General features: G+C 44.6%; 1 protein-coding gene across 1 annotated transcript in view; it reads left to right on the top strand.

Moving 5' to 3' along the window:
* Positions 1-13,047, top strand: part of FKBP4 (FKBP prolyl isomerase 4) — a 46,520-nt gene that overhangs the window by 21,496 nt on the left and 11,977 nt on the right. Inside the window, exon 8 of the mRNA XM_040345243.1 lies at positions 8,137-8,322. Coding sequence (XP_040201177.1) covers positions 8,137-8,322 — 186 coding nt within the window. The remainder of the gene's footprint in view (positions 1-8,136; positions 8,323-13,047) is intronic.

The raw sequence follows: 13,047 nt of genomic DNA, 5'->3' as shown, positions 1-13,047 counted from the left end.
TCAGATTCCTGATGTCAACACTAGGACTGTTAACTTCCACTTTACCGGCAGTCCAGTGGGCAGGGATTCACTTTCGGGCCCTGCAGGCCTTTGTACTCAGAATCTGGGACCACAGCTCAGAACACCTAGACGTCCTGGTACAGGTCCCAAGTCAGGTAAAGAGATCCCTCTGGTGGTGGAGAAGGTTAACCAATCTGTCACAGGGTCGTCTATGGCATATCCGATCTCCATTGATTGTCACCACAGACGCCAGCGGCAGAGGTTGGGGAGCTCACCTAGGGGTACTTCCAGCACAGGGTGTTTGGGAAGTGGCAGAGCTGAAACATTCCTCCAATTGGAAGGAGCTGAGGGCGATCGGTTTAGCGCTCATCTTCTTCCAGGAGAGACTTCGAGGACACCACGTCCAGGTGAGGTCAGACAATGCGTCGGCCGTGGCCTATGTAAACAAGCAGGGTGGCACCAGATGTGTAGCCCTGTCGGCCATAACAACAAGAATTTTTCGCTGGGCCGAAACAAACACCCTGTCCTTATCAGCAGTTTTTCTAAGGGGGATAGAAAACAGTACAGCGGATTTCCTCAGTCGAAGTCAACTGAGGGAAGACGAGTGGTCCCTCAATCAGGAGGTCTTCCATCTTTTGACCAAGAGATGGGGATCCCCGGAGATAGATCTCTTCGCATCCAGGGAGAACGCAAAAACACATTGGTTTTTCTCTCGGGGCAAGGGAGAGGGAGCAAGAGGGATAGATGCCCTATCCCAGAGCTGGCGATTCGAGATTTGTTACGCCTTCCCACCCCCAGCTCTTCTACCACTGGTCCTGAGAAAATTTCAGCTGGAGAACACCTCACTTATCCTGGTGGCACCCCACTGGCCCAAGAGGGCTTGGTTTTCGGTTCTCAAGCAACTGACCACAGAACCCCCCCTTTTTCTCCCTCTTCGAGAGGATCTCCTCTCGCAGGGTCCAGTTCTGTGCCCTCAGGTACACAGGTGGAACCTGGCGGCGTGGTTACTGAGGAGTCCTTGCTGAGGTCAAGAGGTTTTTCGGACAAACTGACTGCCACCCTTCTCAACAGTAGGAAGAAGGAGACACGTTCTATTTATAAAAAAATCTGGATTCGTTTTAATACTTGGTGCCAGGAATTTTCCTTTCCAGCACAAAGCCACAAGTCCGTTCTGGAATTTCTCCAGTGCGGAGCGGATAAAGGCTTGTCAGTGAGTACCCTTAAAGGCCAGGTCTCAGCACTCAGTGTGTTTCTAGAGAGCCCTCTAGCATCCAATCCCTGGGTCATCAGGTTCTTTAAGGCCTTGTCCAGACAGAAACCTTCCCAGGGACCTTCCTTCCCCAAGTGGGATCTATCACTAGTTTTACAGGTGCTAACAGGGGTACCCTTTGAACCCTTAGACAAGTGTTCCTTAAAGGATCTAACATTTAAAACAGTCTTTTTAGTTGCAGTGACTACTGCCAGGAGGGTCAGTGAATTGGAAGCCCTGTCCATTCGTCCTCCTTTTTGTGTAATTTTCCCGGATCGAGTTGTTTTTAAAACCGATCCGGCCTTCCTTCCGAAAGTGGCTTCCAAGTTCCATAGAAGCCAGGAGGTTGTGTTACCCTCATTTTGTTCCAATCCCTCTGGTGAAAGGGAATTTAAGTTTAGTACACTAGATGTTAGGAGATGTATCCTACAGTACTTGGAGCTGACTCGAGCCTTTAGGAAGTCAGACTCTCTGTTCGTTTTATTTTCTGGGACCAGAAAGGGACAGAAAGCGTCTCGGCGCACTATTGCTAGGTGGCTCAGACTAGTTATTGGGCAGGCTTACTCCTTGACTGATAGGGAAGTCCCTACAGGAATTAAGGCACACTCTACTCGGGCGGTGGCTACTTCTCAGGCTGAAAGGGCTGGAGCGACGCCGGATCAAATATGCAGAGCCGCAACTTGGTCCAGTTATGCCACTTTCATCAAACATTACAGAGTAGACCTGGTGTCAGCAGGTGAACAAGCCTTTGGGAGAAAGGTCTTGCAAGCCGTGGTCCCACCCTAAATTGTAAGTACTCGATTATCCTCTCAAGTTGTGGCTGTCCTGAAAGACGGATAGGGAAAAATGGAGTTACACTTACCGGTAACGTCCTTTCCAGTAGTCTTTCAGGACAGCCCTAGTTACCCTCCCGAAAAGTAAGAAGAAAGGGTTTCTAATCCAGGAACATAGTATGATATTGATGTGTTAACTATGGATTACTAACATGTTCTTGTGTCTCCCCAGCGGACCGGAGTGCTCGTATAAAAACTGAGGTCTAGCAGGGGGAGGAGAGATTTTAAAGGCTGGGCAGTGTTTCCTAAGGAAGAGGAGGAGCCTATCTCTCAAGTTGTGGCTGTCCTGAAAGACTACTGGAAAGGACGTTACCGGTAAGTGTAACTCCATTTTTTTTTGTGCTATAAACAAAAGACAGACAATTTTGGGAAAACAAAAAAAAATCTTCACTTTCTGCTATAAAAGATATACATTAAAAAATCTAACTTCTTCATGAATTTAGGCCAATATGTACTCTGTACATATTTTTTGGTAAAAAATCCCAATAAGCGTATATTGATTTTGCACAAACATCAGCCTTTTTTTATATATATATATATATATATATATATATATATATATATAATAAAGCTGTGCTGTGAGGCCCTTGGAGGATTGTAATGCCTCGTACACACGGTCGGACTTTTGATTGCAACAGTCCGCTGTGAGTCCGTCCGGAAGTCCGACGGAAAGAAAGAACTGGAGGCTACACATGGCCGGACTTTCCGAAGGGAAAAAAAAACCCGTCTTACTTTTTTACTCGGAAAGTCCGGCCATGTGTACGAGGCATGAGAGAACCTTTAGTGAGAAAACGGCATCATGAAGGCCAAGGAACACACCAGACAGATCAGGAATAAAGTTGTGGAGAAGTTTTAAAGCGGGGTTAGGTTATAAAATATCCCAAGCTTTAAAAATCTCACAGAGCACTGTTCAATTAATCATCTGAAAATGGGGAAAAAGTATGGCACAACTGCAAACCTACCAAGACTCTGGAGGAGCTGCAGAGATCCACAGCACAGGTGGGAGAATCTGTCACAGAACAACTATTGGTCGTGCACTCCACAAATTTGGCCTTTATGGAAGAGTGGCAAGAAGAAAGCCATTATTGAAAGAAAAACATAAGAAGTCCATTTGCAAGAAACCATTTGGGGGACACGGCAAACATGTGGAAGAAGGTGCACTTGGCAGATGGGACCAAAATGTTACTTTTTTGCCCTAAAAGCAAAACACTATGTGTGGTAGAAAACAAACACTGCATCTCACCCTGAACACAGCATCCCCACTGTGAAACATGGTGGTGGCAGCATCATGTTGTGGGGATGCTTTTCTTCAGGGACAGAATCTGGTCAGAGTTGATGGGAAGATGGATGGAGCCAAATACAGGGCAATCTTAGAAGAAAACCTGTTGGGCCCTGTGCGCACGATCAGTCCATCTGATGAAAACGGACTGAAGTCTGATGGTCTGATGTGCCTAAACACCATCAGTTCAAAATCCGATCGAGTCCAACGCGGTGACGTAAAACACAACGACGTGCTGAAAAAAACGAAGTTCAATGCTTCCAAGCATGCGTCGACTTGATTCTGAGCATGCGCGGGTTTTGAACCGATGCTTTTGCGTACTAACCATCGGTTTTGATCGGTCATTAGTCCATCAGTCCGATTCTAAAGCAAGTTCTAAAACTTTGGACTGAAGGACAAAAGTCTGATGGCCATACACACGGTAGGTTTGGACTGATGAAACTGAACCTCAGTCCGTTTTCATCAGTTTGGACTGATCGTGTGTACAAGGCCTAAGAGTCTGCAAAAGACTTAAGGCTAGGGCGGAGGTTCACCTTCCAGCAGGACAACAACCCTAAATATACAGCCAGGAACAAAATCAAGCGCAGGGCGGCCCTAGCTTATCTTAAAGCGCAAAAGGCGAATGTTATTGCTTTAACAGAAACGCACGTTACCGGTCATTTACAGTCCGCACTGAAACGCCCATGGATTGGATGGGCTTATTATAGCACCCACTCCAGTTTCTCCAGGGGAGTTTCACTCCTAGTGTCGAAGGCCACCCCTTTTGAATTGCTTACACTGGAGTCGGATCAGCAGGGGAAATATCTATTCTTACATGTACGCATTGGGGGAATGCCTATGTTATTGATTGCCTGCTATATCCCTCCTCCCTACAGCTCGGAGGTCGCCACTCAGGGCTTGGCATTTATGGCTAAGCACCCGACGGTACCGGTGGTATGGATGGGAGATTTTAATATGGTTATGGACCCCAGCCTGGATAGACCGGCAATGCCGGGGGGACCTGCGGGGGCCCCCGGGTTGTCCAGACTGGGCCGCCTGATGAAAGAATTTGCTTTGGTAGATGTGTGGAGACAAAGGAATCCTAAGGTCAGGGCTTTCACGTGCCATTCAGCCAGCCACGCTACTATGTCCCGCATTGATTATGTTCTGGTCTCAGCTGCACTACTGCCCAAAGTGGGGGGGGGGGGGCTGGATTTGCTCCCAGGGCCCTGTCAGATCACTCGCCATGTTGGGTACAGTTATCTCTGCTAGATAGGGCCCCTGTGAGGAGGCTGAGGGCCCTGACTGACCATGACAGAATTGAACGGGAACTACAGTTCCTACTTCCTGAGGGTCAGGGGTACAAGGATATTAATTCCCGGTGGGATACATTTAAAACTCGGGTGTGCAGGGTGTTAGACACTAAGATACGTAGACTTAAACAGACCTCCAAAATAGTTGTAAATAGCGCGGAAGACATGCTGCAGGACCTTGAGGCTGCATTTAACACTCAGCCCACAATAGAGAACCTGACCAAGGTGAGCATGCAGACTAGGATGGTCACACAGTTACATCTGGAGAGGGCCAAATAGCACATTTTTTTTCAGCAAGACACGAGTGTATGAGCATGGGGAGAAAGCGGGGAAGATGTTGGCGTATTTGGCGCACTTGGAGGACAGACCGCCAGTGGTGGTTTCACTGGTGGAGCCGGACGGCTCGGTCGTCACGGACCCTCCAGTGGTGGCAGATAGGTTCAGAAACTTCTACGAGGACTTATATAGATCCCAAAGTAGACATACGCAGCAGGAAATATGGGCATACCTACACACACTGCAATTTTCACAGCTGAGTCGGGGGCAAGTGCAGATGCTGGAAGCCCCAATTACTACTCAAGATATAGCCACGGCACTATCGCAACTGGCCAAGTCTAAGGCTCCTGGCCTAGACGGCCTCCCGCTAGAGTTTTACACTACATATTCGGAGACACTGATCCCCAGGTTGAGGGCGTTATACCTCTCTATATTTGATTTGGGAACTCTCCCCTCCTCCATGCAGGAAGCACAGATAATTGTGCTTCCTAAGCCGGGCAAGGACCCTCAATACCCCGAATCTTATAGACCAATATCCCTGCTTCCGGTGGACATTAAAATTTTTGCCAAGGTTCTGTCATCTAGATTGAACTCAGTGATCCTTTCACTGATTCATGGAGACCAAACAGGGTTTATGCCAGGGAAGAACACCGCCATGAACATTAGGAGGTTATTTATGAACATACAAGCGCAGCATGACAACGTGGGAACCCGGGTGGTAGTTGCTTTGGACACGGCCAAGGCCTTTGACTCAGTCGAGTGGCTATATCTGTGGGAATGCCTGAGATGTTACGGCTTTGGCCCATGTTTCATTAAATGGGTCCAGTTGTTATATCAGACCCCCAAGGCTAGAGTGTTCGTGAATGGGTGGCTATCGGAACAGATCTCCCTGGAGAGAGGCACGAGGCAGGGATGCCACCTGTCGCGCTGTTATATGCGTTAGCTGCCAAGCCGTTGGCAATCGCCATTGGAATAAGCTCGGAGGTGGTGGGTCTCAGGAAGGGAAATACATGGGAAAAGATTGGCCTATATGCGGATAACACGATTCTATATCTGGAGGACCAGGGCCCTTCACTGAGGGCAGCTCTAACTATTATAGAGGAGGTGGGGAAATTGAGTGGAAGTTAAGAGTGGCGGAAGTTAAATATTTAGGGGTGCGGGTCACGAGGAATCTTAAAGATTATGTCCCTCTTAATGTGGAACCACTCTTTGCGGTGGTCAAATCTAGAACGCAGGCATGGGCGAAGCTACCCCTAGGGGTGATGGGTAGAATAAACCTGATTAAAATGATCTTATTGCCTAATATTCTATACATGGTTTGGCATGCTCCCCTTTACATATCTCTTAAGATTTTTAAACAGTTTGAAGCAATCTTAAACTCGTTTGTGTGGGGCTCAGGCAGGCACAAGCTGGCATGGTGTATACTCCAAAACCCGAACACGGAGGGGGGGTGCTCTCTCCCTGACATACAGGATTATTACAGATCATAATTGTCTCACTTTTTTACTATTTTAACATGTCTGAGTCGCAGAGGTATAGATCACTAGTTTGTAATAAGCCGGATAGCCCTTTCCACACTCCCGTGCAGGCAATCTTTAGAAGAGGTCATGGAGGATGCAAGACTGCCCGATTCGGGGCAGACATGCTGACACACCACCAAAAAGTATGGGACGTTGGCCTTAAAAAAACAAGGCAGGAGTCACATGCATTCACATACGCCGCTATGGAAAAATAGCTCCCTGCCTGAGCTAGATACAGTACCTGATCCGGGGGTATGGGCATCTTATGGGATACTATTTTTGTCTCGGGTCATGTCCACTACGGGCCCAAAGCCGTACACCAGACTCAGGGAGGAGTTTTCCCTCCCGCCACAGCTCCACTTTAGATATCTGCAACTCAGGCATGCCCTCAGAGCCCAGCTGGGCTCGGACAGTATAGATGTGAGCGCCCCGCAGGTGTTGGATGTGATATTTGGGAAGGAATCGGCTAAACTCACGTCCAATTGTTACTATGTTATCAGGAGGCGTAGGACCAGCAAGATAGCGCAGGTAGCCAAACTAAAATGGGAGAGAGATTTGGGCCCCATAGATGACACAGAGTGGGATGAGGTGCTGGAGGGGGTTAAGGCTGCGTCCCCAAAGCTGTCAGACAGGTTAACCCAGTTGTACATACTACACCAAGCATATATTACACCGCAGAGAATGGCAAAATTTCAAACCACAAGGAGCCCTTTGTGTCCCATGTGTGCAGCTGAGGAGGGCTCGTTTTATCACATGTTATGGCACTGCTCGGATGCACAGGCATACTGGCTGCAGGTGACACAATTTCTTCACGATAATATGGGAACCCCGGTGGGGATGGACCCAAAGTTGTGTCTTTTTGGACTGTTACCTGATGTAGATCTAGAAAAGTATCAAGCAATCTTTATGTGTGAAACGTTAATCCTGGCTAGGAAGGCAGTGGCGAAAGTATGGATGCAACCTGAGGCGCCGACACTGAGGGATTGGAAGAGGGAGGTGAATGCTATTCTCCCATACAGGAAAATGATTTATACACATAGAGGGAGACCACAAAAATGTTCCAATGTATGGGACAGATGGCTGGAAGATGGTGAAACGTGTACAGTCTGAGTATAGAGGTGGTGAAACGTGTACAGTCTGAGTATAGAGGTGCCGAAACACGGTGTGAGTTAGAGGGGGATTGGACGGGTGGGAGTCACTTGGGACCTAGCGGGCAGTGCTGTCGATCAATACGTTTCTTTTTATGTTATACATGGTCGCGGATGTGCCTATTTCTATTTACTTATGCCTGGGGGTACACCTACGGAAGGGAATGTAGTCGCTATGGATAAATGGAACTGTTTTTGCCATTGAATATATGGGGAATGTTGACCCAGCGTTATAAATGTTTGTATACCCTTTTTTACATTTTAATAAACTTGGATTTATCTGGGGAAAAAAAAATATACAGCCAGAGCTACAATGGAATGGTTTAGATCAAATCATATTCATGTGTTAGAATGGCCCAGTCAAAGTCCAGACCTAAATCCAATTGAGAATATGTGGCAAGACTTGAAAATTCAGAGACGCTCCCCATCCAATCTGACAGAGCTTGAGCTATTTTGCAAAGAAGAATGGGCAATAATGTGTGCAAATAAAATGTTGTTCATGTAGTTTTTTATTTTATATTTTACTTTTTACATCTTAGGCAGGGAAGTTCCGTCCAGCTGTCATCCAGTACAAGAAGATTGTCCAGTGGCTGGAACATGAGAGTGGATTGTCAGATGAAGAGAGCGCAAAATCCAAATCCCTGCTTCTGGCGGCATTTCTAAACCTGGCCGCCTGTTACCTGAAGCTGGCAGAGTACAGGCATGCTCTGGAACATTGTAACAAGGTGAGGACAGAGCAATTCTTATAAATATTTAATATACTGTATACCACATAAAAACGGCAGAGGAAGTTTTTGAAGGCTCTTTTCAGCTTTCCACCGGCATGGCTTACTGCTATGCTGTGAATTGCTGACGAATGCATGTTTTGAAAATCAGCATTGAAGTGAACCTTTCAGAAGCTCTACAAGTCATAAATTGCTGACTTGTTGCAAAACATGGCACCAGTAAAGCTTCCAAATATCCAAAGCCATCCTTTATTTTATCCAGTGGTTAGATTATGTCATTGGTCTGCTGCAGGCAAGAGGAAGCATTTCCTCAGCTTCCTCCTGCTTTCCTTGTGATCAGACTGTAACATTGCAACTTTGCAGTAAGTCACAAGGTGAGAGGCTGCTGCAGGAATTGATCTGCCAGGCTTTATACAAACGAGAAGTCCAAACTGATGAAAACGGACTGAGGTTTAGTTTCATCAGTCCAAACCTACCGTGTGTACGGCCCATCAGACTTTTGTCCTTCAGTCCAAAGTTTTAGAACTTGCTTTAAAATCGGACTGATGACTGATCGGTCAAAACCGATGGTTGGTACGCAAAAACATTGGTTCAAAACCCGGGCATGCTCCGAATCAAGTCGACGCATGCTTGGAAGCATTGAACTTCGTTTTTTTTCAGCACTTTGTTGTGTTTTACGTCACCGCGTTGGACTCGATCGGATTATGAACTGATGGTGTGTAGGCACATCAGACCATCAGAATTCAGCCTTCAGTCCGTTTTCATCGGATGGACTGATCGTGTGTACAGGGCCTGAGACATTTGTGAACACAGACTAATGGCCCGTACACAAGACCCGAAAATCGGACGATAGATCATCTGACTTTTTTGCTTGATAGTCACAAGTAGAAATTGAATAAGTTACTAAAGTCACAAATTCTCGTACAACAAAAAAAATCGGACGTGATGTCATGTGTTGTAATGTATTTGTATTTTCGGACAACTATACTGACTAAACCGAAATCGTACAAGGAAAATTTTCGCGCTTGTCCGATCGAATAATATCGGATGAATTTTCGTGATCGGCTCTTGAAACCGGTGTACTAACGATCTGATTATTGTACGATATTCGGATTGTGTGTCCGGGCTATAAAGGCCCGTACACGAGATTGGAAAGTAAAATTTCGTCCCAACGATCTGTGGATTATTTAATACATTACATCACTTCTGAAGTTGAATTCTGTCGTACGAGAATTTTCATACGTTGAGTAACCTCTTCACTTTCGATATGAGACTAGCATGCAACAAAAAACGGAAAAAAATTTGTCCGATCTGATTGTGTGTGTGTGTGTGTGTGTGTGTGTATGAGGCTTTAGAACTGCAGAGACACCAGGATTTGAATGATTCTGGCATCTCAGTCCAGGAAGTAAATGGTAAAAGTGGATAATGCCTGAGCAAAGAATACTCCAACCTTCTGGAATAAAAAAAAAAAGATGAAGGCATTGTCGGAAAGTACTTTGCTGCGATCTGTTAGTATTACAAGTATTACACTGGCACATTACCTAGAAAATTTGGACTTAACATGAGAAAATATATATATATATTTTTTTTTTTACCTTGATGCATTTCAGCATGCAATAGAAGTGGGTTAACCACTTTAATAATAATAATTAATGACAAGGGGGGGTGAAATGGCACTTGCAACAGGATCTAATTAAAACTAAATACCAATAACGATTTCCATAATGTGAATACGTTTTTAGGAAAATGTGCTCCACTGGTTCCTGTGTAAAATGTGTTCCACTCTGAATAAAATCAAATACCCACCCAACATTAACTGAGTAATGTGGAGAGTAATAAGAGTGGATAAATGATGATAAAAAAGACAAATGTGCCAGTGACCCGCACAATATTAATAGCGAGTGATCTGGAATCGTTCAGATAAAATTAACAAGCAGTAGCTATCTTCATAAACATATAACATATATAAATATGCAAATGAGCTCAAACCAATCCAAAGTGCATAGTGCAATAAATTAATAATATCCATAAAAGAGGATATTATTTGCACTGTATATGTTTATGAAGATAGCTACTGCTTGTTAATTTTATCTGAACGATTCCAGATCACTCACTATTAATATTGTGCGGGTCACTGGCACATTTGTCTTTTTTATCATTTATCCACTCTTATTACTCTCCACATTACTCAGTTAATGTTGGGTGGGTATTTGATTTTATTCAGAGTGGAACACATTTTACACAGGAACCAGTGGAGCACATTTTCCTGACAACTTATTCACATTATGGAAATCGTTATTGGTATTTAGTTTTAATTAGACCCCCCCCCCCTTGTCATTAATTGCTTTAAGTGTGTGAACACTATTAGTCGTGGCAGCTGCATTATTAGTTTGATTTTCTTATTTTAGCTTTGTTGTGCCCTTGTTTAGGTTGGTTTTGCGATTTAGTTCCCCCCCCGGTTTTTAATAATAATAATTGCATTTCCATGTTCTGTGTACTGTGGGAGACCAGACATAGTGACTGCAGGGTTCTGCGTTTAGTAACACTTTAAAGGCTCATTTACACTTGCTTCAGCTTCAACATGCTTTTATGATGTGTTTTTGATGCTTCAGTGGTGCTTCCGTGATGCTCTTTTGAAGATTTGTTGAAGCTTGACAGATGCCCTGTTTGTGTGGATATCTCATACCTGCAATTTCTCCAAAACAAAGCGAAGCTAAAGCTGAATTAAAGCCTTTCAAAAGCTGCAGGTGTTTAAAGAGAGCTTTGCCATAGACTTCTATGGAGGCATTTGAATACTCTCTTTTAAGCACCACTAAAGCTACATGGTGTATAATTTTTGAAGCAAAGCAAGGTGTAAACAGGACTGTAAGATAACCATTTTATTTAGTGACAGGGGCTTTGACTGGCGTTCAGAGAGCTTTCACAAAGCATGTCCGAAGCCTTGTTTTTGAAGCAAGTGTAAACTAGCCCTAAGTTTCTGACCACCAGTTGCCCCACCCACCCCAAAAAAACGCCCATATAAATTTATTATTATTATTATTATTATTATTATTATTATACAGGATTTACAGGGAGTGCAGAATTATTAGGCAAATGAGTATTTTGACCACATCATCCTCTTTATGCATGTTGTCTTACTCCAAGCTGTATAGGCTCGAAAGCCTACTACCAATTAAGCATATTAGGTGATGTGCATCTCTGTAATGAGAAGGTGTGTGGTCTAATGACATCAACACCCTATATCAGGTGTGCATAATTATTAGTCAACTTCCTTTCCTTTGGCAAAATGGGTCAAAAGAAGGGCTTGACAGGCTCAGAAAAGTCAAAAATAGTGAGATATCTTGCAGAGGGATGCAGCACTCTTAAAATTGCAAAGCTTCTGAAGCGTGATCATCGAACAATCAAGCGTTTCATTCAAAATAGTCAACAGGGTCGCAAGAAGCGTGTGGAAAAACCAAGGCGCAAAATAACTGCCCATGAACTGAGAAAAGTCAAGCGTGCAGCTGCCAAGATGCCACTTGCCACCAGTTTGGTCATATTTCAGAGCTGCAACATCACTGGAGTGCCCAAAAGCACAAGGTGTGCAATACTCAGAGACATGGCCAAGGTAAGAAAGGCTGAAAGACGACCACCACTGAACAAGACACACAAGCTGAAACGTCAAGACTGGGCCAAGAAATATCTCAAGACTGATTTTTCTAAGGTTTTATGGACTGATGAAATGAGAGTGAGTCTTGATGGGCCAGATGGATGGGCCTGTGGCTGGATTGGTAAAGGGCAGAGAGCTCCAGTCTGACTCAGACACCAGCAAGGTGGAGGTGGAGTACTGGTTTGGGCTGGTATCATCAAAGATGAGCTTGTGGGGCGTTTTCGGGTTGAGGATGGAGTCAAGTTCAACTCCCAGTCCTACTGCCAGTTTCTGGAAGACACCTTCTTCAAGCAGTGGTACAGGAAGAAGTCTGCATCCTTCAAGAAAAACATGATTTTCATGCAGGACAATGCTCCATCACACGCGTCCAAGTACTCCACAGCATGGCTGGCAAGAAAGGGTATAAAAGAAGAAAAACTAATGACATGGCCTCCTTGTTCACCTGATCTGAACCCCAATGAGAACCTGTGGTCCATCATCAAATGTGAGATTTACAAGGAAGGGAAAACAGTACACCTCTCTGAACAGTGTCTGGGAGGCTGTGGTTGCTGCTGCACGCAATGTTGATGGTGAACAGATCAAAACACTGACAGAATCCATGGATGGCAGGCTTTTGAGTGTCCTTGCAAAGAAAGGTGGCTATATTGGTCACTGATTTGTTTTTGTTTTGTTTTTGAATGTCAGAAATGTATATTTGTGAATGTTGAGATGTTATATTGGTTTCACTGGTAAAAATAAATAATTGAAATGGGTATATATTTTTTTTTTTGTTAAGTTGCCTAATAATTATGCACAGTAATAGTCACCTGCACACACAGATATCCCCCTAAAATAGCTAAAACTAAAAACAAACTAAAAACTACTTCCAAAAATATTCAGCTTTGATATTAATGAGTTTTTTGGGTTCATTGAGAACATGGTTGTTGTTCAATAATAAAATGAATCCTCAAAAATACAACTTGCCTAATAATTCTGCACTCCCTGTATATACCGCCAACAGTTTGCGCAGCGCTTTACATCAGGGAAGACAGTACAGTCACAATACAAATCAATACAGGAGGGATCAGAGGGCCCTG

Source organism: Rana temporaria, chromosome 3, assembly GCF_905171775.1.
Source record: "Rana temporaria chromosome 3, aRanTem1.1, whole genome shotgun sequence".
In the NCBI taxonomy this organism is placed as follows: Eukaryota; Metazoa; Chordata; class Amphibia; order Anura; family Ranidae; genus Rana; species Rana temporaria.
The sequence above is the reverse complement of the archived record's forward strand: the minus strand, read 5'-3'. Positions and strand labels throughout refer to the sequence as shown.